Source organism: Podarcis muralis, chromosome 1 (genome assembly GCF_964188315.1).
Source record: "Podarcis muralis chromosome 1, rPodMur119.hap1.1, whole genome shotgun sequence".
Taxonomy (NCBI): domain Eukaryota; kingdom Metazoa; phylum Chordata; class Lepidosauria; order Squamata; family Lacertidae; genus Podarcis; species Podarcis muralis.
Window position 1 is genome coordinate 42,554,192 of NC_135655.1, and position 24,938 is coordinate 42,579,129.

The 24,938-nt window shown below is 41.3% G+C and overlaps 1 protein-coding gene and 1 non-coding gene across 3 annotated transcripts in view; one reads left to right on the forward strand and one right to left on the reverse strand.

Annotated features, from left to right (window-relative positions):
• Positions 1-1,694: 1,694 nt before the first annotated feature.
• On the reverse strand, positions 1,695-1,776 carry TRNAS-GCU (transfer RNA serine (anticodon GCU)). The gene has a single exon. It is a non-coding gene; the product is annotated as a tRNA-Ser (tRNA).
• Positions 1,777-4,014: 2,238 nt separating this feature from the next.
• The window catches only part of KNL1 (kinetochore scaffold 1), a 29,725-nt gene continuing 8,801 nt past the window's right edge, over positions 4,015-24,938 (forward strand). Inside the window, exons 1-15 of one of the 2 annotated variants that reach the window (XM_077926838.1) lie at positions 4,015-4,094; positions 4,374-4,413; positions 7,442-7,501; positions 8,600-8,661; positions 9,822-9,868; positions 9,978-10,014; positions 10,829-10,866; positions 12,622-12,674; positions 14,025-17,621; positions 17,966-18,104; positions 20,023-20,090; positions 20,421-20,516; positions 20,943-21,058; positions 23,361-23,451; positions 24,565-24,681. In XM_077926838.1, coding sequence (XP_077782964.1) covers positions 4,060-4,094; positions 4,374-4,413; positions 7,442-7,501; positions 8,600-8,661; positions 9,822-9,868; positions 9,978-10,014; positions 10,829-10,866; positions 12,622-12,674; positions 14,025-17,621; positions 17,966-18,104; positions 20,023-20,090; positions 20,421-20,516; positions 20,943-21,058; positions 23,361-23,451; positions 24,565-24,681 — 4,596 coding nt within the window. In that variant the 5' untranslated portion in view covers positions 4,015-4,059. Of the gene's footprint in view, positions 4,095-4,373; positions 4,414-7,441; positions 7,502-8,599; positions 8,662-9,821; positions 9,869-9,977; positions 10,015-10,828; positions 10,867-12,621; positions 12,675-14,024; positions 17,622-17,965; positions 18,105-20,022; positions 20,091-20,420; positions 20,517-20,942; positions 21,059-23,360; positions 23,452-24,564; positions 24,695-24,938 lie in introns of both variants that reach the window. The other variant, XM_077926842.1, reaches the window with a different exon arrangement.

Genomic DNA, 24,938 nt, shown 5'->3' on the forward strand with positions numbered 1-24,938 from the left:
GAAAAGGCTCAGCGGGTAACAGAATTTAGCAATTTAATAGACCTGTTATTGCAGAAATATTCCAACACTTTTTAAAAAGCACTAGTTCACCCACACCAGCAATTTGGCAAATTAAAATAAATACAGTAAAACCACAGACCACAATGTGGAAATCTTAAAAGCAGGAAAGTTTAGATTAATTTCTGGAAGACCATTAACAAACGAGGTTGAATTGTGCCTGCCTTAGGAGGGAGTTCAAGGATCTAGACACAGTCCCCAAACCCTAGTTTAAGAGTGAAAGCAAACACAGTGATGTGAACATGATGACAAACGCTGCTGAAGAAAAATGAGCACAAATTTCTACAATAGGAAATCTTTCCTCAGCAGGAGGATTTGGCCCAAGGTGATTGCATGCTTAAGTATAGACTTCCTTCAGATTGTTTTATGTTTTATTGATTTGGTGGCACTGTGGGTAAAAGCCTCAGCGCCTAGGGCTTGCCGATCGAAAGGTTGGTGGTTCGAATCCCCGTGGCGGGGTGCGCTCCCGTTGCTCGGTCCCGCACCTTCGAGTGCAAGTAGATAAATAGGGACCGCTTACTAGCGGGAAGGTAAACGGCGTTTCCGTGTGCGGCTCTGGCTCGCCAGTGCAGCGATGTCACGCTGGCCACGTGACCCGGAAGTGTCTCTGGACAGCGCTGGCCCCCGGCCTCTTGAGTGAGATGGGCGCACAACCCTAGAGTCTGTCAAGACTGGCCCGTACGGGCAGGGGTACCTTTACCTTTTACCTTTACTGTAAACCGCTTTGAAATTTATCTTAAAAATATAAAGCAGTATGGAAATTTAAAAAACAAATAAATGAAAATATTTAAATAAAAAGCAGCAGTTGCTATCTTTTCTCTGCAAAGGGTAGTTAGCCTGTTGCAACAAACAGCTAAGAGATTTGTGCCACCTAAATACTTAAGGCTGACTTATTCAACGCTGGTCATATGCAGCGCAGATCTATTGAAATCAGTTGGCAAATAATGTGGACCCTTAAGTTCAATATGGGAATAACATTGAATGTCACCTTGTCTCCTTTGGGGGGGGGGTGAGCTCTTTTAGGGGGCTAGAATGAAGTTCATTCAGCACAGTTGTCATCCTGACTTTTACGATTTCGGGGTAAAGCTTCTTAGGAAGAGAGAAAATTGCCTTCCTTCACATTCAGAAGTTCCGGGGAAAGCAGTGGCCATCCTCCCAAGCACAGTGCAATGATAATGATCATAATTGTATTACTATTGTTTCTTCCACCCCACCCCCCACCCCATTTTTTAAAATTGATTTTCACAAAATTAAAAACACACTAACAAATAAACAGACAAACATAAATCATAACCTTCTTAAAACTAATTATCTTAACATTGTTAAGTGACTTCCTCGTATCCCCCTAGTTGAATTTCAATGCATATCATTTTAACGGTTTTCCAAATGTATTACTATTGTTTCTATTGCACGGCGGCGGTGAAAGGGTTTTGCATTTTGCTTCTCGACTGAAGTTTCCCCACCCCAAATAAGTAAACCTCACTAGTGGATGAATAAGTCGGGATTCAGATTCTCACCCCCGACACACTTGGCTTTGCATTACTGCGTGTCCAGCACATATTAAAGAATTTGCCCGCTTAGTAAATAAAGATCAGAAGCAGCCACGCCGAATTGTTTTACATTAAACAAAAAACTTCCGACGAGGATGGGATTCGAACCCACGCGTGCAGAGCACAATGGATTAGCAGTCCATCGCCTTAACCACTCGGCCACCTCGTCACAGAAACCCTCACTCTCTCCAAGCCTATAAGGAACTGTTCCAACTGCAAACCTTTCTCTCGCCACCCATCGGCTCAGATGAATATACCGTCGCCCTTGAGCAAACGCTATGCCGTGTGCGGTACGACGAATGTCCTGAAGAATGACAACAACTCTCCCGAGAAGCCACAGAACGTTTCGTGGGCTCCTGCCTATCCCTTTCCCGGCGGTGGCTCCGTAGGCCTCACCGCACGGAGGCCGCCATGTTGTACGGAACGAGGGCGCTGCCGCGCCGCCTATCCGAAACCGCCATTTAGGCCTTGAAGCGAGGTTGGCGGTTGGAGGCGCATGCGCGCAATCTGGCGGTTATTTTGAATCCCGCGGAGCCTAGTCGGGCGCTGTGCCTTCAGTCGCGGCGAGGCCTCAGAGGAGACGGGTGTGCGGCTGAAGGTGAGCGGGGAGCGAGGGCGTCGCGCCAGAAGCGTCGGCGTGAGGGGAAGGGAGCGAGGCCTAGTCGGGCAAGTGGGGCGGGGGGCGCTTCGCGACCTCCCCAAATCTCCTTCCTCGCGTGACTCTGGGCTCGGCGCTGGCGGCCCTGAAGCGGCTCCAGCCGGGAGTGCTGCTCCCTCCCTCGCCCTCCTGCTCTCCACCCTCGCCGAGTTGCTTTAACCCCGGTTTCTTTTTCTTTTTAAAAATTATTTAATTTTCACCTTTTGAAATTTACAACCAACCAAAATAAAAAGAGAGTTCCATGCATTCCCCTGAACTTTCTCTCCTCCCCTTTGTGTATGTTAACTTCTTTCCTCCCGTATCTTCTCTATTAAATCTCCATGACAACCGTTAAACTACAAGTCTCATTCCAATCCTACTAATATTTTTCATTGTTTGAAATGATTTTTAAGGTAAATTATATATTTTTCCCTATTCTTTATTTAAAAATTTGGTCTTCCTGGTTTCTAATTCTTCCGGTCATTTTTGCTATTCGGGCATAATCCATCCGTTTAATCTGCCACTCTCCTCTCTGGTAGGGCCTGTGTCTTCTTTCAGTCTCTGGGCTAACAACATCTGAGCAGCTTTCCCCTAATTTCTTTCCCGCCTTGACCCATTTCTAGCGCGCGACATTGACTTAAACGCGGCTTACTTCCGAGTAAACCGTGCACTGCGGGCAACCTCGAGTTAGCGCATTTCTCCTGGCGCCTTTGTTGGAAGTAAGGAAAAGGCAAGTGAGGCAATATTTTATATAGTACTGCCAGAAGTTCCTGCCTCTGGCTTGCTAGATTTAGGCTGCAGGCCCACTTTCTTGGGAGTAAGCTCCCTTGCTTTTGAGTAGACGTTTATAGGAGTGTGCTGCTAAAGGCCCAGTTTAAAGAGTCATTTGTGATAATTGAATTACATCATGGTGGTATCCCGTCCCCCCTGAGATGCGCTTTGAAGAAGGAATACTTTCAAACTAACTCACCTGATGATGGGGGGGGGGGGCGGTAGGAAAAACTAAATGACAGCAGAAACTGGAGGAGAAGTTTACCGGAAAGATGACAGCTGGCTTAAGATTTTATGTTGTGAACCATGGTATATACTACTAATAATATTTTTTATTATTTATACCCCGCCCATCTGGTTGGGTTTCCCTAGCCACTCTGGGAGGCTTCCAACAAACTATTAAAAATACAATAAAACATCAAACATTAAAAACTTCCCTAAACAGGGCAGCCTTCAGATGTCTTCTAAAAGTCAGATAGTTGTTTCTTTTAATACAAATTCAATAAATAAATAATAAAAAAGACGGGGGGGTAGCATTTCTGCGGTCCTGTGAAGTTAAGTGGGTGGCTACATTGGAAGTTATGGAATAGCTTCTCCAGAGAGGCTCGCCTGGCGTCTTCTTTATGGTCTTCCCACCCATTGAAGATCATTTTATTCACTCACACTTATGAATTTGTGTTTTAAAACCAATCCTAGTCTTTCAATATTTAAATGTGGTTATAACTAAACTATACACTTTTGCTCTTTCAGTATGATTTTTATTCTGGCCTGCAAATTGTGTTATTCTGTAGTAGAAGGAACATCTTATTGTTTTTATTGGGTTCTTTTTTAAAATTACTGTATTTTTTAGGTTTAATATTTTATAATGTGTTGTTTTGCTTTATAAGCTGTCTAGAGTTTTATTGATGGTAGCCAAATACTGTAGTGTCCATCATTTTTCATTTAATTTTGTCTCAAAGAACACCTGTGGCAGCTTGTTGTACTGTGCTTTCACAGAGTTTTAAGACTAATTTTGCCCTTGTTTTAGGAAACCAGTCTTCCAAAATGGACAAGATTTATTCCGAAATGAGTGATGAAAAGTAAGTTGTGCTTTCAGTGCATGCCTTTTATATGATGACAATTTGTTGTTCTTTATTTGCTGATTGTTATGTCTCTATCAGCTGGTGGCCTGTGAGATTACAATGCGTGTGCTTTGTATTTGAGTAATGACTGTTTACTTTCATAAAAGTTCTGAAATTTTAAACCTGTATTTTACTTTTCAGAAAGTCTCTTGCTTTTCACTGTAAACAATTTTGCATAAGGTGTGTTGAGGAGGATTGAGGTTTAACTTTCACAGAGTTTTGCTTTTTCTTTTTTAGTGACTTCACAGAGGGCAGAAAGAAAAGAAGGATTTCCTCAGTAAGTGTAACTTTGAATAAGACCTATATATATATATATATATATATATATATATATATATATATATATATATTCTTTTAGAAGAAATGTAGCAATTAGTTAGGCCAGTCAAATGACCACGCAGCAGTCAGAGAAATAAAGCAAGAAAGTTTTAATTATTTGCCGGCAGCAAGCAATGGCAAAGAGGAATAAGTTCCAAAGTCCGGCCCCTCCAAACAGGGGAGGCTTCCCTTTATACAGTACATTCTTAAATCAGGTCTTTATCCAATCAAAAGTTACAGCATTACACATACTGTACAGTACTCAGATAGATACATTAGGTTCCACCTGGAGACAAGAACTGCTTTGCCTAGAGATTGTGTTCCAGATGGATACATTAGGTTCTGCCTAGAGATAAGGCATGAGGAGTTGGACATTCATGTCTTCCATGTCCTTATGTGGTAATGTTTATCAGCCTGTCTCTGTGTGTCTCTGGGTAGTGGGTGTCTGAGTGTACAGTGGTGCCCCGCAAGACGAAAAACTCGCTAGACGAAAGGGTTTTCCGTTTTTTGAGTCGTTCAGCAAGACAAATTTCCCTATGGGCTTGCTTCGCAAGATGAAACGTCTTGCGAGTTTCTTTCCTTTTTCTTAAAGCCGCTAATAGCCGTGCTTCGCAAGACGAAAAAACCGCAAGACGAAGAGACTCGCGGAACGGATTAATTTCGTCTTGCGAGGCACCACTGTATTTACTGGATATGGGGGCCTGGCCAAATCAACAGAATGGCTTCCTTGCTTAACATTTTAACTCTCAAAATGGCTTCCCTGAGTACGTTGCCACAGTAGATTGTAGTAATCCTGACTTCACTCGCTTGTACAGAGAGAAATTAGTTCATTGGTCTTATCCTCCTGTTAGTGATTTTGAATTTGTTGTGCTAATGATTATAGTTGGCCTGATTACATCCTACATTTTGTCATTTTATTGTGTAACCCACCTGATGAACAGTGGGAAATAAATGCATAAAATAAATAAAATAAAAATAAATGCAATGCAAAACCTTTGCAATTATCTATGTATTACCCACTTTATTCCTGTCCTAGGGATAACTTTATTCCTGTCCTGCAGCTACATACATACATACATATATAATTTTATTTGTGTGCCACCTTTCCGCAGTTAAAACCATGCTCAAGGTGGCTTACAACATGAAAAATATATACAGTGGTACCTTGGGTTACATATGCTAAAGTGGTGCTCCAGCTTAAGAACAGTTTCAGCTTAAGAACGGACCTCTGGAACGAATTACCGTATTTTTCGCCCTATAGGACGCACTTTTTCCCCTCCAAAAATGAAGGGGAAATGTGTGTGCGTCCTATGGGGCGAATGCAGGCTTTCGCTGAAGCCTGGAGAGCAAGAGAGGTCGGTGTGCACCGACCCCTCTCGCTCTCCAGGCTTCAGGAGAGCCGCAGCACCAGCCCCACAAGGTCGGGGGACAGCGGGGAGGCGGAACGGCGCCATCCCGCTGTCTCCCGATGTGGTTTGGAGGCTGACGGCGGGGAGACGCGTACTTCTCCCCGCTGCCAGCCCCGCAAGCTCAGGGGACAGCTGGGAGGCGCAGCGCGTCTTCCCGCTGTCCCTGGAGCTGATCTGAAGGCGGGCGGCAGGGAGAAGAGCGCTTCTCCCCGCTGCCTGCCCCGCAAGCTCCGGGGACAGCGGGGAGGCGCAGCGCGTCTTCCCGCTGTCCCTGGAGCTGATCTGAAGGCGGGCTGCGGGGAGAAGAGCGCTTCTCCCCGCTGCCGGCCCCACAAGCGCCTGGGGGGGGATTTCCCCCCCTTTATTTCCCCCCAAAAAAACTTGGTGCGTCCTATGGGGCGAAAAATACGGTAAGTACTTAACCCAAGGTACCACTGTAATTACAAATATAACAAAAGTAGTCATAAACGATAAAACATCAAAAGGTATACAACCAAACTGAAACAATTTCCGCATAAATCATAACATCCAACACAAAGATACAAAAAATTAATAACAGCAGCACTCCTGCTTCCAAAACAGTGTATCATCCCCCCCCCCCCAAAAAAAATACCATAGCAGCTGGAGTCAGGGCTGCACTCTCCTAGGCCAGGTAGAAAAAGGCCTGCAAGGCAGGGAGCAGGACTTCCCAGACTCAAAGAACATATCATAATGAAATTCTAAATATTCTGTTCAGCAATCGAGACTCTAAACATTACATATATGTTGTGTCTCTTTCTGTAATGGTGGCAAAAAAGAGAGAGCTAATTTTCTGACACTAAATGTACTCTGCTCTTACAGAGCATCATGATCTAAAACTCTGCATTTTGTGACAATTCTGTCAATAATAGGCTAAAACATATTTTTTAAACATTAGTTTAAGCTGTCATATTAACCTATATTTAATACATATGCCAAGTTTCCTGCTTTCTGAGTTATCATGCAAAGTGAAACTTCTAGAACAATCTGTAGACTGAATCTTAAGCCATTTGTGCGTAGGGAAGGGGGAAAGCCTCAGCCAGATTTTATAGAAATTCTTGCTACTGCAGCTCTGCAGACAAAAATGCAAGCAACTGTTTAGTTCCAAGTGTCTTGCAGTGTTATCTATGGAAATAATGCTACAACAGTGTATGAAGTTCATTTCCATACATGAAAATGTTTATTTGGATTGCAGACATAGCAAATACATTTGGTAATTTTCTTTAGGACAGTTACATTCTTCTTTTCAGTTGGAGTGTGTTCATCTGCCTTTGACTTGAAATATTCAGACTGCCAGTCTTGGTTATTAAAAATTACAATGATAGTAAGGAATGAATTACTATCCTGAGTGACAATTCAGAAATCTGCTTTAAGTGCATTAGTGCATTCTGAAAGGCTTTATCTTTGAGACATATGCATACAGTACTACTATTTTGAACAGCAGAAGTTGTTCTACAAACCAGAAATCTGTTTATTGTGTAATATGCAATGTGGCTTTAAGAAATAGTTTTGTTGTTGCTTCAGAAATTGTTTTCTCAATGATGCCTATTTCCTTTGTAGATTTTAAAAGCTCCCCAGACCCCTCTCCGTGACTTAGGGAGTGGAAATGAATTAACTCAGGTAGGCGTTACATTACATACAAGTGAGGTCATCTCCAAATGTGAGTCAGTGTCTGTAACCTACCACTGGTTAGTTTTTTTAAAAAGATGTCTATATTTTAAAAAGTGTATAACTTCTTGACATGTTTATTTTGAAGTAGCCTTGTCTCAAGTTAGTGGGTGAAATTCACTGCTGCCATCCCACTTGCGGAGCAGCTTTCAATGCAGTGGCGTAGCCTGGTAATGTAATGTTGGGGAACCTCTGGTCTGCATGCCTAATTAAGCCTGTTAGGGGATCTATTTTGGCCCAGCCTGCCGGTGCTACATCTGACATCATATACTACCTTCTCGGTAGTGGCGCCCGCCCTGTGGAACGCCCTCCCATCAGGTGTCAGATTAAAAACTACCTGAAATTTAGAAGACATCTGAAGGCAGCCCTGTTTCAGGAAGTTTTTAATGTGTGACATTTTAATGTATTTTTAATCTTTGTTGGAAGCCGCCCAGAGTGGCTGGGGTACAAATAAATTATTAGTATTAGTATTATTTATTATACGCCTGTGCAAGAGCCATCTATCAGTTGATTGGCTTCAATTAACAAGCCCAGTTTCTTAGCCCATAAAGTTTGATTTCATTTCCAGTGGACAAAAGAAAATGGCATGTGCTTGAATCAAAATGGCGCACAGGGGTTGGAGGAGGTTTCTTCCACTTCCCCATTCCTGCTACAGCTCCTTAAATCTGCTTGGGGAACCTTTCAAAGCAGCATGAAAAATGTGTGGATGTGTTGCAAATGGACCAAGGAATCAGAGAAAAATGCCTCCCTTCATTTTACATTAGCAGATTGCTCTGCTGGTTCAAAAGCATTGGATTTCACCCAACGGGTTAATTTGCATGTATGGGTGCAATCCAAACTGTCTATGCCACTGGGTGACTTGAAAACCAGCTCCATGAGCACTGGATATTTAGCATGTTTGCAATTTAAATGTGTTCAGGTACCATAGATACATAAGTCTGTTCCTAAAGGTTCATTTTCAATAATAACACTTAATATCAGGTATCCTGGTTGAAAGCTTTCATATAAAAGTTGCTGCCTATGCATTTAATTTCTGTGTTGCATATTCAGGACTGCAATGTTGAAAAACGTCAGAGAAACTCCAGGCGTGTCAGTTTTGCAGCTACTATCAGGTAAGCTTATTCTTAAAGTAGCATATCTACAAAACTGGTCTTGAAAGCAAACAGCCCCATACTCCACTTTAAAAAGCTATAGATCCTTATCAGCTGTCTACATTCTCTCTTAGATTGATAAGTGAAATGCTTGTTAAGGCAAGATTTAAAAATATCAATTTAGCTGCTCTTTACTTAATGAAAATGGGGTATGGGGTATTTAAAAATCCCAGCATACTGTTCTGACGGTCCTAAACAGCACTGTTATGCTACAGACTGGCATTACCACTTTTTAACACATTTGGAAACAGTTTGGAAGATGAATCATTGTGGTGTGTACTGACATCCCATTTGGTCTCATTGCATTGCAGATTTTTTTGCTTGTTTCAGAATATTCTAAATAGTGCCATTTGTGGAATGGAGACAGTTTCTAAGCACAAACAATAGAAACATATTTATTTTTATTTTATGCTAGCATGGCTTAGTGATTAGGGTCAGCCTAGGACTGGGAGACCCAGGTTCATATCCCCACTTGACCTTGTGCCATTCATTCTCGCTTTTAGCATGACCCATCTCCCAGGATTGTGAGAAGCAAGGGGAGAGAACTATTTTTAATTATTTAAAACATTTATGTACTGCTCTTCATCTAAATCATAACAGACTAGTTCACAATATATGAATATAATGCATTTTAATATGTAGATTGTAGTGTAAGAAAATGCACCAAGATACAAATGACTGTATCCAACAATACATTACAACCAATCTAGGAATTAAAAGCAAATGAATGGATACGTTTTAAGAAAGGGCCAAAAACTCAGCCTGTCAATTATAAAAGGTTAAATCAAGTTTTAAAACTTTTATGTTATAAAGGCTAACTGCTCTATCCACAATTAACTTGTGCACTCTCCCAATAGCATACTTTAGTTCCAACTTCGCATGAATGCAAGGGACTCCTTGTATCCTGAGCTGTGACAAAAACAAAGTCGGTGCACATATAGGGTTTTATTTAGGTTTTTTTATTGGGTTGTTGTATTTTGGTTTTATGTATTTGAACCGCCCTGAGACCTTCGGGTATAGGACGGTATAAAAATTAAATAAATAATATGAATGTTTGTTTTCTTTACAGCAAATATTTCCAAGTTAGTAAAATTGTAATTCCTTTTGTCTGTGTGTTTTAGCATCTTCCCATCAGATCCTCCAGCCACTGAGGTATCAGACCATACCGGTGAGAACTTTTGTTCATTTTTATGTTTTGGGATGATAACGAGAGCCTTATTACATTCACCAACATTAATGCTGATGTTTGTTTCATGATATTTTTTGTTTAATTTTAGGAACAGCAACAGCGAAGAACCAAGACACATTGAATCAGTAAGCCTGAAATGAATTGCCTAATTGAACAGATTTCTCAGTTTTAAAGTACAGTGGTACCTTGGTTTAAGAACAGCTTAGTTTATGAACAACTTGGATTAAGAACACTGCAAACCCGGAAGTAGGTGTTTTGGTTTGTGAACTTTGCCTTGGAATAAGAACGTTTCGCTTCCTGTTGAGTGTGTTCCATTTGTAAATTGAGTCCCCTCCTGGTATGGGAAAGCATGCCTTGGTTTAAGAACGCTCTTCCGGAATGGATTAAGTTCGTAAACCAAGGTACCACTGTAGTCTGAGACATGATTTCCAGTCATATAATACTTCTACCAGTGTTGACTGCTTAATACAGTGTTTCCTAAACTTCTGGTAAATGGGAAATCATTTTTCATGGACTGAAATTTCACCTGATAGGGTTTGTTCCTAGAGTGTGCAAGATGGCAATAGTCAGCCTCCTCTGAGGGCATAAAATCTAACTCTGGAGTGATTGGGCTACTCAGTGTATTGCTTTCTCATGGCATGCTGGTATATTCCAATAGACAATGTGAGAATGATTGACTTGATGAAGGGATCTACTGCATAGGAAACTTTATTACATGCCTTTAGAGCTGGAAGAGTGATTTAACTGATAACTGCATTTGTAATTGATCTTAATGGTGGGTTGGATTTCAATTAAAGTGCATGTAACAGGGTCATAGTATAATAGAAGTAGTGGTATAATTCCAGCAGTTATAGTTCTGTTAATTGCTAGTTTTCCTGTTGAGATAATCTTTGATATAAATTAAATCAAGTTATGATTTATTGTTATTGCCTTTTTAAGGAATGCAGAACTGGAGGCCGACCTGTGTAATATCACTGGTACGTATGAAAACAGCAATTACCTTTAAATATCCACTGCTTTTTGATAATATGTTAAAATTTTATATGATATGGTTTTGTAAATATATTTGCTACTTGGAAGTGACATAGATCATACTTAATTTGTGGCAATAAAGCCTCAGATCCCATGTGGTGACATAGAAAGTTTGATTGCTGGAAGAACTAAACAGTCCAGCTGCTGTGAAGGATGAAGAAATTGTTGATTTTGGATTAGAACAGCAATCCAACACCAGTGCCCTTTACACCAGACTGAAAGATTTGGATTGGGTGGAAGTGTACCTTTGCTACTGGCAGTATCCCTGTTGGTGGGGGCCAGCAGAAAGTCTCAAAACCGGGTATTCTGAGAGAAGGCGGGTTTGAGCTGGCCCAGGTTCCAATGGGTCCTAAGCTGGTTTTGCTGCCATCATGTGATGGCATTGGGCCTGATCAGAACTGACTGATGCACAAGCCTGGAGCTGACACAGGGATCAGACCTAATCCTGCCCTACCTTCCACTGTCGCCACTGAGAGCAGACTGGGTGGGTATGGATGCAGCAGTGGCTCTATTTCTCTGTAAAACCACACCAGTGGGAAGTTGGCTTGCACCCTGAAGCAGTGGTTTTCAACCTTTTTGAGTCCACAGCTCCCTTGGCCACCTTATTTCTGCAGCTCTCCTATGTGATACAAGTGAGTCCTCATTTATGTGGGGGTTCCATTCTGGACCACTGTTCACATCACCTAAACACATAAGTGGGGATTCCCCTGTTCTGCTCCTGCCCCGCAGCTGAGCAAGTCCCGATGTCCCTGCTGCTTGCAAGCAGGAGGGACCTCAGGGCTTCTTTGCGAGGCTTAGCTGGGGGGTGGCAGGGCCCTCCAGCTGAGTGAGCTCCATGCCTCTCCAGCTCGTGCATGAAGCACTGGGGCTCACTCAGCTGGGGGGGGGGGGGGCAATAGCAGCCCAAAGAAGCCAAGAAAGGAACAAGCTGTATTATCCCAGTGATATTCCTCTCTCTGCAGTGTGAGGGGCAGAGCGATGGCAGCTTCACCCGGCAGTATATCACAGGTGAAACTGCAGCTGCTTGAGTCCCTCTGCTACCAGCGGCCGAATGTTGAAAGCGGTGCTGGTAGCAGAGGGACTCAGAAGTGGTGTCGGTGTCACCCGCAATATACTGCTGGGTAAAGCAGAAAAAAGCCATCACAGTCTGCTCCTCAAACCAGTCCTGCTCAATGTATCACTACATCGCCCAGGCCTAGGCAGACGTGAAGTAGCTGGGAGGGGCATGTTAGGGCTACTAGGGCTAACCTTTTCTAGATCATGGTCAATTCTCCAAGGGCCAAAGTGAAAATGGCCAGTTTTTACTTTGTGCAAAGTTTTTGTGATCTTCTTCATCAGTAAAATAAATAATTTAAAAAAAAATGGACGGATTCAGGGGGCTCTGAGTTAGAGTTAGGCCAAAAAAAGTTTGGATTCACAGCATGGGAATAATTGGTTCTTTTAAAAAAATGGACAAACCTTGATGGAGGCACACACAAGATCTCTTGGTCGGCCACCCCAGTCTGGAGTCTGATAGAATAATTGTGGCAGCTATGGCTCCTATGACCTAGCAACCCCCAGGTGGCAAGAAAAGCCAGGAAGCATGGTAGGTCTGAAATTCATGCATTAATTTGAACTAACCAGACAATACTTTGGCTTCAGAATGTCTGTTGCGTAAATAAACGATTTTTTGATTTTATTTTTTTTTTCCTTCTCAAAAGGGATGAACACCTTACTTCATGCTCCCATCAGGACACCTTTGCAACAATTGGAGGTAAAAAAATAAATACATTTGTTCCTCTAACATAATACCATATATACTCAGGTATAAGCTGATCCGAATATAAGCCGAGGCACCTAATTTTAGCACAAAAAACTGGGAAAACTTAATGACTCAAGTATAAGCTGGTTCACCACACCACAAACCTGGTGGTGGCGGCAGTGGTGGAGGAAGAACAAGCAGCCCAAAAGGGCTGCTTTCCGGCTGCTCCTTCCTCCACCACCACCTCTGCCGCTCGCAAAGGCAGGCATAGGAGCCGCGGTTGGGAGCAGCGCAGTGCCCTTGTGAGAAGCGGGCGGCGGCAGCGGGACCAGCAGCGAGAAAGGGCTCCTTTCGGGCCTGTCATGCCGCCACCCGCCTCACTCGAGTATAAAATTCTGTATGCTAGCTTTCATCAATCAGATGTTCTTGGGCCTGCCCACCCCCCATGTTGTTCAACTACAACTTCAATGATGTCATGGTGGCTGAGGTTGATGGGCCTTCTGGTCTAACATCTGGAGGACACCAGGTTGGCAAAGACTGCTGTCAACAAAATAAAGAGCAACACACTGAAGAATACAGTGGTACCTCTGGATGCGAACGGGGTCTGTTCCAGAGCCCCGTTCGCATCCTGAAGCGAACGCAGCCCGTGGGTCACGATTCACTGCTTCCGCACATGCGCGTGATGTCATTTTGAGTGTCTGCACGAGCGGCAAAACCAGGAAGTAACGCGCTCCGTTACTTCCGGGTCACCGCGGAACGCAACCTGAAAATACTTATCCCGAAGCTACTTCAACCTGAGGTATGACTGTACTTATTTACTTTAGAAGACCTGGTTCCTCCCTGCCCCCCAGTCTTTGCATTGTTTGTTTAACTAGTCAGTAGTGTAAGCTGGCCTTACCATTTTGGTATCTGAAAGTTAGGTTAAATGTGCTTAGAAGTTAAGTACAGTGGTATACCTCGGATTACATACGCTTCAGGTTACAGACTCCGCTAACCCAGAAATAGTGCTTCAGGTTAAGAACTTTGCTTCAGGATGAGAACAGAAATTGTGCTCCGGCGGCGCAGCAGCAGCGGGAGGCCCCATTAGCTAAAGTGGTGCTTCAGGTTAAGAACGGACCTCCGGAACGAATTGAGTACTTAACCTGAGGTACCCCTGTATAGGCAGCAACCATTTTGCATGGGGGCTCCATTCCTGGCCCCCACACCCATCAGTGGAACATGCATAAGCCCGTTCCACCCCCAATCCTCCCCTCCAAAAGGACCTGTGTTTTGGCAGTCACATGTCAGTTGGACGTTCCTAAAGTGGTCGCTGCCTGTACATAAGTTTCAGTAAACAGTTTGTTTCTTTTTCTTTTTTTATAGGATAATGTAAACAACAAGCAAGAATGGAGCAAAATGGATAGGACGCTTCTCTTCTCAGATGAAAATGAAATGGATATGACGTCTGGTCACACTATAATAATTAAGCATGCCACTGAATTGAAACAAGAAGTTATACAAATGAATGATCTCAGTTTTAATAGCTGCGCTACAAAGGAGAATGAGTCCTGTTTGTCTCAACAGAAGACAAACACTGAAAACACAAACAAAATAAATTTTGATGACTTCTTGAAAAGCTTGAAGTCCACTAAACTATTTCCTTCACCCATTGCTTCAGAGGCTTCAGAAAGAAATGTGTGTCCTTCAAAGGAGAATGTATATACCTACTTAGAAGGCGGAAATAGCAAGAACACAGATTTTGGAAGACCCGCTAACAGGCAAAACTATGCAAACGTTAATGAAGGAGGTGTTCGCATAAAAAATGCTAGCAGTGATGCCTCAGTGTCTTGTTATCAGGGAACTATTCCATTTTCTATGCCCTTCGGATCTGTTACTTCTATGCCTGTTCTACATGGTAACACTAATAGAAAAAGTGGGGTTTTAAACAATGCAGCATCCTTAAATTCTGCAGATAAAACTTCTATATTTGGATTTGGTGAGGACATGGAAATAACTAAACCCACATACTTAATAGATAATCCTATAAATGCTGCTGGATTCCAAGATATGCCATCTCAAGAAATGGGAATTGGTAAGAAAGGTATAACTCTATTAGATAAGACAGTTTTATTTTCCCTGAGTGAAGACAATGAAATGGAGTTTACCAAGAGCTGTACAGTAGCTGCGCAGTATGATATACAGCAGTGTGAAAGAACATCTCAAGTGCCCTCCTTACAACCTTTGGATAAAACTGTTTATCATAACAACATGGACGAGACTAAAGCCATAACAACCATAATAGATCAACCTGTAAAAGCTGCTGGTGCCCAAGCTATGCAAAAACAAAGTGAGTTGGGATCAACTAATGTAACCGGACCAGCTTGTGACAAAACTCTTGTATTTCCCCAGAGTGAAGACAATGAAATGGAGTTTACCAAGAGCCTTACAATGGCAGTAGAGGAAGCTCCTCTAGCACAATCATGGATACCTGCAGGGAGTACCAACATGTCTGTATTTAGCAGTAACATGACAATAAGCAAGTCCACAGCTTTTCCAGAAGGTAAAACGATTATGTATATGCACAATAACGGCATGGAAGTAACTAAGCCTATAAGTCACATAATCAATACATCTCGAGAAGATACTGCTTTCAAGCCTTTGCAGCTGAAGAAAAAAGAGATGGACAAGGTGATTCGATCAAGTTCAGCCAAGGAAGAGACCATGTGTTGCTTGGATAAAGACAATGAGATGACGTTTATGAGGAGCCATACAGTGTCAGTAAACAGTGATATTATTATCCCATGGGCCAAGGTAGCTACTCAAGTACTGTCCTCCGCTCCGATAGATAAAAACAGTATGTCCACACACAGCAGTGATGCAGCAATAACGAAATCCACTACTTTTGTTCCTGCAAATAAAACGATAATGTGTAATAACTCAATGGAAATAACAAAACCCATATCGAGTGCATTTTTAAACAGATGTTTCAAGTCTTTGCCACAGCAAGAGATGAGCAATACCACAATACCAGGCTCAGTTACAGATAATACTGTTCTTGCCCTACATGATAATGAAATGGAGATGACAAAGTGCCATACAATAACTGTAAATGTTGATAACATCTCCCAGTCAGAAAATTCTTCCCATATACAGTTTCATCAGGATGATATGAACATTGCAGGACCTTATGCCATTACTAAAAACCCTAAGGGAAACTTGCCTTGGAATGTGATGAAGCTGGAAATGGATGCTGGATGGGAACCCTCGTCAGATCAAATTGCAACATTAGCTATGGCTGGCACAGAAATGGTTAAAAGGCAGACAGTGCCATTTGACAGCAGAACATCCCTGTATTGCCAGCCAGCTAGCCAAGCTAAGCTCTTAGGCCACCCCAATAAGACTGATGCATTTGCATTTTACCAGGATGGCACAGAAGTCACAATCCTGCCACCTAGTGCTGCTGTTAATGGGAACCCGGAGGCACCTGAGAAACAAGAAATGCTAACTAAAAACTTAAGACAGAATTTAGGTAATGTACCTTTCCCTACATGTAGGGGGACATTGCAAGATATAGAAGCTACTAGAAATCAAGCAGTTATCACTTACGACCCGAACTATCCATGTGATGCTGAGAGACAAAGACCAAAGTCCTCGACAAGGTCAGAAGAAAAGGCTTTTGGATTTTTAGGCAGTGAGAACATGGAGGTGAATGGTGTTAAAAATCAATGTTTTCATTCTTGGACGAAATCTAGCTCTGAATTTCCCCATTTCAGTTATGGGGGGAAACACGATGCCCAAATTGACAATGATATCTCTCAAAAATGCAATTCACCTGCCAGCGTGACGCTACCTATAGCTCTGGAAATTGTCCCAGAACAACAGAACTTTTTGAAAATCCAAGAGAAACAGCTGGAATCCTGCACATTTAAAGCTAATTTTGCAAAAGAATCTACCTTGAATGATGGATACTGTGAAAAAAATGATTTTACATTTCCAGTTAAAATGTCTGCGTCGTATACAAAGTTACATGAGGAAACTGTTGTTGAATCAAACACAGAGAGAATGTGCATATCAACTGCTGAATTCAAGAGCCTGAAAGATGATCCAAGAAAGTTATCTCAGTCAAGACAGGTTGGTAGGTTTGCTGGAGAAACAGAGGCTTTTCCAGTTGATAAAATAACTAAAAAATGTGGTACTGTGTTGTGTGACTGGAGTAGCACTGCAAAAGATAATAACATGGACCCTCCTCCCGTCAATAACGTTACTTCAGAGGAGGAACCAATCCTTTTGTCTAAACTATCTGATGTTGTCAGTGATTGTTCAAAGCTTAATGGTAATGGGAAGAAGTCTGAACTTTTCCTACCCTCTCAAGACATTGGGAAAGAATTGCCCCAAATGGCAGTGAAGCCAGCTGATCATTTGGAGTTGAGAGAAGATGTAAAAAAAGTGTCTAATATTCCTACTGCTTCTAATGAGTGGACAAACAATGATTTTACAGATGTTGCTCCTCTCTCCGTGCCCTTAAATGCCATGTGGAACGATAGCTGTAAGATGAAAAAATCAGCCCTGGGTATCTTCCCACCTAAACTGCCAAATAAAAGGAAGCCTACTGTTTCTAATGTAGAATATATTGGTGCCAGATCAGAAGAGAAGGTAGAAACTCAAGGTTCAAAAATCACTCAGTTTCTCAGGAGATCCCTGGACAAAGTTACCCCCAACTTGAGTCCATCTCATTATATAGATGAAGAACTGCTTCCTGCATGTGTAGGTGAAGTGGATTTTGATGAGTCTTTAGGTTGTGAAGTGCCAGAAAAGCTGATGAATGAAAAGGAGCTTGCTGATACAGAAGGCTGTCTGCTTGGCGTGTTTGAAACAAGTAACAGGAAGAGAAGGTCTTGGAATCAAGATGATGAGAAACTTCAGCAGGAAAAGAAGCTCAAGACAGACGAGGGCTGGAATGATGCAGTAGAGTTAAAGCAGGTGGGTTTAAGATGACTGTTTGGCACTTGGTCACATTTTCTCGCGTCTGTAAAATCACCTATGAATTAATGAACAAGTACATATCTAACAGTGGGTTTTATCCTAAAGGAAGCTGAAATGGTATAGTAGCTATAAATTCATTAAGTGGTTTGGGGCAACTGATTATTCTTTCAGTTGTAGTGCTGTGCTCCTGAAGGGTGGGTAAGAAATAACATTTTTTTAAAAATCAGGTGGTCTTTCAAATATTTGGTGATCCACAGCAAACAAAGAAATAGTTGAGTTGCTGTATCTACAAAATAATCTTGCTAATTTAACTTTTATTGAATAATTATTTTTTATTTTAGCCCCTCTCCAGCACAATGTTAGCTCATGAAACACAGGAAGATGAAAATGTTACCAACCTATTAGCTACAAATATGGAAAAGAAGCAAACCAGCAACAGCAGCTCTTTGGATTCGGTTAAGGCTGATACAGACTTCTCTAGTAAGAATTCCTTCTTATCTGATTATATTGATTTCAACTAATTCCATCAGTAAAGAACACTACAGTATCCTGTATGTGATAGAGGTATTCAGGAATGAATGGCTTCACAAGCACACCTATGCAAATAGGATAGACAAGCTTCTAAATGAGACACTCTTGTATTTAGTGTCATCTAAGGGTTCCAATGGAATTTCTCAAAATAACTTGTCAAAAGATTATATCTGATTTGTGCCCATATGCATAGTCTTGCTTCGTCAGGTTACTGTTCTACTTTTGCAAGTCCAAATAGACCCGCCCCTGCCCCCTTTGCATTCCAACAATATCTTAGAGCAAGAAGCTGCTGGAGGAGAGGACAGTGAATTGAGGTCTACTTAGTTTGGAGCAATTTTCCTTTCTCAGCAGCCCTGTATCCCTGCCCCACCCACTCCAACCCTCTGGTGAAACTTTTGAGTGCGTGCAGATAGCTATAGTGGTGAGTTGAGCCAGTAAAAAAATATCCTGTAAACTTATTTAACCTACTTGGAATCCAAACCATCACCTCTGATTAGAGTCTCCTCTGAGATTCTTCTTCAAAGTGGGAAGCTATAATGGAAAAAAGTGCCAGGTCCTCTGTTCTCTTACAGTTTTCAATCATACTCTTACCGCATTTCACCCTTTCTTCCTTTGGTACTGCTAAGAACGCAGCTGCCTTGCTGGTTAAGACTAGAAGTCCATCTCCTTCAGTGTTCTGTTTTCAAAAAGAGCCAGCAAGCCCACACACAGGGTATGATGAATATAGATAGGCTATTTGCCCCAGTATTTATGGAAGTCTATTGACACTAATAAGAAGCTTATGTTCTTAGCTTTTAAGGTTAATCGCTATTGATAGATGGATCCTTAATAGCTATTGATGGTTGATCCACCCTAAACTTGTCCAATGCTGTTGAAAACTCTGGCATTGTTGCATATTGTTTTGGTAAATTCTAGAAGATACCCATGTATTAAACCAGTGTTTTTCAACCTTTTTTGGGCAAAGGCACACTTGTTTCATGAAAAAAATCACGCGGCACACCACCATTAGAAAATGTTAAAAAAATTAACTCTGTGCCTATATTGACTATATATAAAGTAATTATCTTGAATAGGAATCAAATAAACACAAAGAAAGTAGTTTATAATTGCTTTATTGTGAAATAGTAAGTAAACAGAAATATGAAAAATTATAAAATACTTTATTTTTAAATCTTTCGAGTTTTTCAATTTTTCCCACGGCACACCTGGCAACATCTCGCGGCACACTAGTGTGCCGCGGAACAGTGGTTGAAAAACACTGTATTAAACTGTCTACTGAAGGCTATTGGATGGTGCCTCCTCTCTCTGCCAGGAGGAACATAATGGCAAGGGGAAAACTAGCCTGGCCCTGGCCATTGATCAGAAATGAGCAACTGCAGAGAGCTACTCTTCTCTCCCCTCCCCCGGAAAAAACTGTTCCAACTGCCAATTGCCCTGAGATTTAGAAGCAAAGGAAAAGGCACATGTCCTGCATTGGTCAGAGCATCAGGAGCTGCTGCGTGTAATCTGCTTTGAATAGTATTTGAATAATCTAAAGATTTTACATAACATTTTTTATGCTTCTAGTATTTTGAGAGCAGCATTTTGATATTAACTACACTATTTGTATTATTACTATTTTATATACCTCTGTATTATGAATTGGGGGTGCAGATCTACTCGGTTACAGGCACTTCATTGTTAAGATCTCAAAGATCACCAGGACTTGATCTAACAAAGATCACAATCCTAAATCAAATATAATAAAAATCACTTCAGACCACTAATCTAGACTGAAGTGGCCTCCACTTAACATTGATATATTGTGGGTATTCTGTATATAATTGGGACACAATTTCTTGTTTACCATGTCTGTTTCCCCCCCTAGTTCAGCAAAATAGTGAAATGGAGATTCCGCTTCTCACGAACATTATTTGTGACCAAAATTTGAAGGAGGTATGTAAGAAGCTTAAAGCCCTTTAATTCTCTTATCTGTGAACAGTGTATATATTGCTGCAGTTATAGAATAACACCCCTAGTGATATCCAGCAGGCTTCCATTTTAGATGTGTAATGTAAGACATTTAGATAGTCTTCTCTCTGTTACCAGATGCCTCTGAATGTTACTGCTGTTTATTTGTTGTGTTTGTGTTGTTTCTGCTGAGGCTGCTTTTTATTAATTTATCATTTTAATCTTGGTATTATGATTTCTGTTTGTTTTTGATCTAGCACCTCAGGTAATACTAAGACTATTTTAAGTAGTTATGTGTGAACACTTCATTTTCAGAAACTGCAGGATGGTACTATCACAGTCGGTGAATTTTTCACACTCCTCCAAGTTGATGTGATACACTCTCCTCACCAGAGTTTGGTCTCACCCAAAGTAAGCATACAGACATACAGATCTACATTTAATAACATGTAAAATATGTGTTTGGAAATTGTTACAAGACCCACACTATATATACTCGTAAACTCTTTTTGACTTTTTGCTTCAGTTTCAGAATGAGCTTGGTGATGACTTGTACCATATGTTAACTGAGATCCATTAGTACTTTTATGAGCTTTTGTAACTCTTCATGCAACCATTACAGTCGGCGACATCTTCATTAACCATGAACTTGGCCAAAGTTTGCTTTTGCCTTTCTTGCTCTTGGGCAATTTAAAAAGCTTCTGGTCTATTCAGAACTCCTGCAGCAATAAAGACACACTTAACATCTGGCTATAATTCTTCTATTTGAATATACATCATGTCTTTTGGACTCTTAAATATATGAAACCCTGTTGACTTTTATTTTCCTCTCTATAGCATGCAGTTAACACAGCTCTTACCCCGGAAGATGAGTTTTTGAACGAGTACGTTTACTGTCCCAAGTTCCAAATTTACAAAGAAGATTGCCAAGCTCTCTACAAGATAATAGAAGAGTAAGATGCTTGCAAATTTTGTTCATAGAGTATATTTTTGATTACTGCAACTTCTGTCAGATGTGTGTTATCATTGATATAAGTTGATCTCTTCAATAGGGTTTGCATGACACTTTTGCTGGGAGTTTCCCAAGCTCTTTTAAATGCAGGTATTGAAGTTGTCTGTGCGCCTTACAAGTATGCTGGAGAATGCAGGCACTTATCTCTTCCATATTTAGCTTTTCCTCCCTCCCACCCTTTGCTCCCAATTTTCTGGGATACAGTGGCCATATCCGTTATCTGAACCCTCTTATTAACTAGAAGAGATTGAAATTGGTGATAAAAAAAATCAGGCAACTATAAATGGTTATCTCCCTGTACGCTTCCACAATTGTTTTATTGTTTACATATGTATACAGAAAAGAAGTGAATGAAGAAAGATGTGATTTAGGTAGAGATGCTGGAGGATTTAATTTACTTTTAGAACAAACTTGGCTGATTCACTATACTTCAAGAAATGCTCTAAGAAGCAACTGGATGTCATTCATTAAATGTTGCCTCTTCCAGGGTAATTGTACAGAAAAAAGGAGGCTGTCAACATTGGCACCACCGTTACACTTACACATACACACACACCACTACAATTATTTAGGAATAATTATACACATAATAATATATGGCTGCTTCCTGGAGCATTTTCACAAATATTTTCAACCTGTGTAGAAGGAGCTGTGTTTTCTAGCTGTTCTAATTAGAATAAAACTGAACAAGAAAAGAACTAAGAGGCATCCCTCAGTTCACCATATTACAAAGCTAACATTTGTTTATTTACTAAAATGTTGTTTTTAGTTATGAAAAAAAAACAAGGTTGTTTTAAATTCACACAGAAATGGGGCTTAATGGTGAACATGTGCAGAACAGAAACAGTTGTGATAAAGTACATTACTTCCATCTCTAGATATAAGGTGCCTTTGATCATGATGAAGGGAGCCAAGCAGTTAAATATGATCGGAGGTCAAAGTGAGCTGAATTAAATGTAGGTGAAATATGTGGCTAGGTAATAGATCATCATGTTCTACAGCAGCTAAACCTCACTGAGGTATATTGTCTTGTAAAAGCTTGGAAGGTTTCATACAGATAGCTCAAAAACCCTTAAGCAGTGAGAGCAAAAGGCCCATATGAGGTGCTGCTACATCTGCATTAGGGCACCTCAGGCCCCTTTTTCAGAGACACCTGAAAATCCTGCAGTGATCTCTGACACAGCTGAATTAGCTGGAGTCCAAAAAAGAAACAGAGGATATCTAAGTGACACAGATGGGGCTTTTTGGATCATAGCCAATGTGTTCCTGCATAGTTTAAAGTTCTGGATTGGATTGGATGCTGTCAACAGCATACTGTAGTCCAGTACACATAATCTCTAAATAGGACAAATGCTGGATGAGACCAAAGGACTATCTAGTCCAGCATTCTGTTCCTAAAGGAGTTGGTCACAAGTGCTTGCCCAATGAAATTATGTTCTCAGAAATGCTATCTTAGAATAGTTTCGACATTAAAATCTATGAAGAGCAGAATTTATTCCAGGCCAGAATCACAGGTCATTTGAAGGTGCTGCTTATTCTCTTAAGATAGAAGCACACCAGAAATATTATTATATATTATTGTCAGGAAACTGACATCGGAGCAGAGTGGAGAGGCTAGGCTCCCCAATTATGCCGGAGAGGGAACCAGTACAGGGGTAGAGAGGGCTTCCGCTGGGGAAGAAAGGCAAGGTGACACCAGGAAGAAAGAAGGGATTGAGAGCACTTCGGAGGGGAGGCTCCGAGACTCTTCAAGTGAGGTCAGTGAGGAGAGTGGAGGACCACCGGTGGGGACGCCCACTCTGCGCAGAAGGCTTCCGCGCAGAGAGGCGGGAAGGAGGCTGTCCGTGAAGGAATTTTTATGTTGGAAGAAGTTTAGGAAACGCCCACTGACGGATTCTGCCAGCGACTGAAGCAGTCGTGCCCAAGGGGGGCTGCTCAGCCGGGGAAAACGCAACCGCCTCACGCAGTTTGGAGCAGGTGGAGGTTACACACAAGCAACCCCAATTCCCATGATAATTATATTATATATTATATAATATTATAATATATTAAAATGTTATATATAAACAGGGCTTTTTTTCAAGCCGGAACTCACTCAAACTCAGTTCTGGCACCTCTTAGGTGGGCACCATTGCCATTCTAAGAGAACAAGGGAGGCATTCATGGTGAGTTCTGGTACCTCTTTTTCTAGAAAAATTGCACAATGTAATTATTACAATCATTATTTATAATTAATATTTCAGATTAAAATTGTATGCAGAATACCAGCATAAACTTCTGGTGAATGTGAACAAAAGTCTATGGGGAGTAATGAGAACCTGTTCGGATGAGGAGGTATGGGCAACTGACTCATTCTGAATAATTAAATGTTTGTTTGTTTGTTTGTTTAGAAAGCTACAGATTTCTAATGCATTTGCATCTCTCATGGCAGTTTGCAACAATTAAAAACAACAATCCCATACAGTGGTACCTTGGTTCTCAAACGTAATCTGTTTAGGAAGTCCGTTCAACTTCTAAAACATTTGAAAACTGAGGCACAAAGGGTGGCTGCAGGTTCAATTGGAAAAATTGGAAAACATGCAGCGAAAGCCGTTCAACTTCCAAGGTGCATTTGAAAACAGAAGCAATTACTTCCGGGTTTTTGGCGTTCGAAAACTGAAACGTTCGGCTTCTGAGACGCTCGAAAACCGAGGTACCACTGTAATAGAAATAAAACAATTTAAAGGCAGAAGCAGGCTTGGCAGATCAAAACATTACAAAATGAAAGACCAATGGTTGCCAGAAAAGTAAACTTTCAGTCAGTTAGTAGAAAACTGTAAGAAAAGGAGCCAATTGGTTCCCACAGGAAGGATATACCACAATTTGGGCATTGGAAGTTCCTCTTTTGTCTCATCAACCATACCTTGGTCACAAGTGGGACACAATTAGTATAGGGCTCAGCAATATATTGTACAAAGTGGTCAGGCTAATGTAAGAAGAGATGGTTTCTCAGTGATGTTTCTAAATCAGCATAATAAAACACTGCAAAAAAATCTGTTGGTGGAGGGAAGAATAATGCAATAAAATCTAGATCTGTAGCATTGAAGAGTACTTTTAATCAAATGGGGTGTAGTCTGCATAAACTAGTTTTGTGGTATATTCTTATACAAATAATGAGCAAACAGAGAGAGAGATCTGTTGCAGACATGCACCAAGGGCCAAACTACACATTGCAAATGAAGGGTGAAGCCACTTACTCTAGGGACACCTCCATAAAGAACTTAAATTTGGAGCCAGTGAGCAAACCAGCAACACATGGGGGTGGGGAAAGAAGACAACTTGCCTTTGAGGTGCTTCCCACTGCCAACCAAGGTGCACTTGAGAGGTTCTGTCATTAAAAAATAAAATAAAACTATCATGTTCACTTCCAGGTCCCTTATTCTGCTAATGTGTTCCATTTCACTGCAGCTGAAACGCTTTGGAGAAGGGCTACGCGAAATGAAATCCAGTTTCCTCAAGAAGAGTAAAGTTCTTGCTCACAAAGGAAAAGCAACATTATATAGAAAGCTGGTGCAAAATGGACAGGTAAATTTTTGAGGTAACCAGTGAGATAATACTTGGCTGCCTTTCCACGTATAGAGATGCCTTCCTTTTTGCATCCTTCCCTCCTTCCAATGAGTTCTGGGCATTCTACAAAGGACTGTCCTGATTATTCCTCACAACAACTATGAGATATGTTCGGCTGAGAGATGAGGGCTCGCCCAAGGTGAGCTTCATGCCTAAACAAGGATTTGAACCAAAGTGTCTCTGGTTAAAAGTCCAACACTGTAACTGCTGCATTT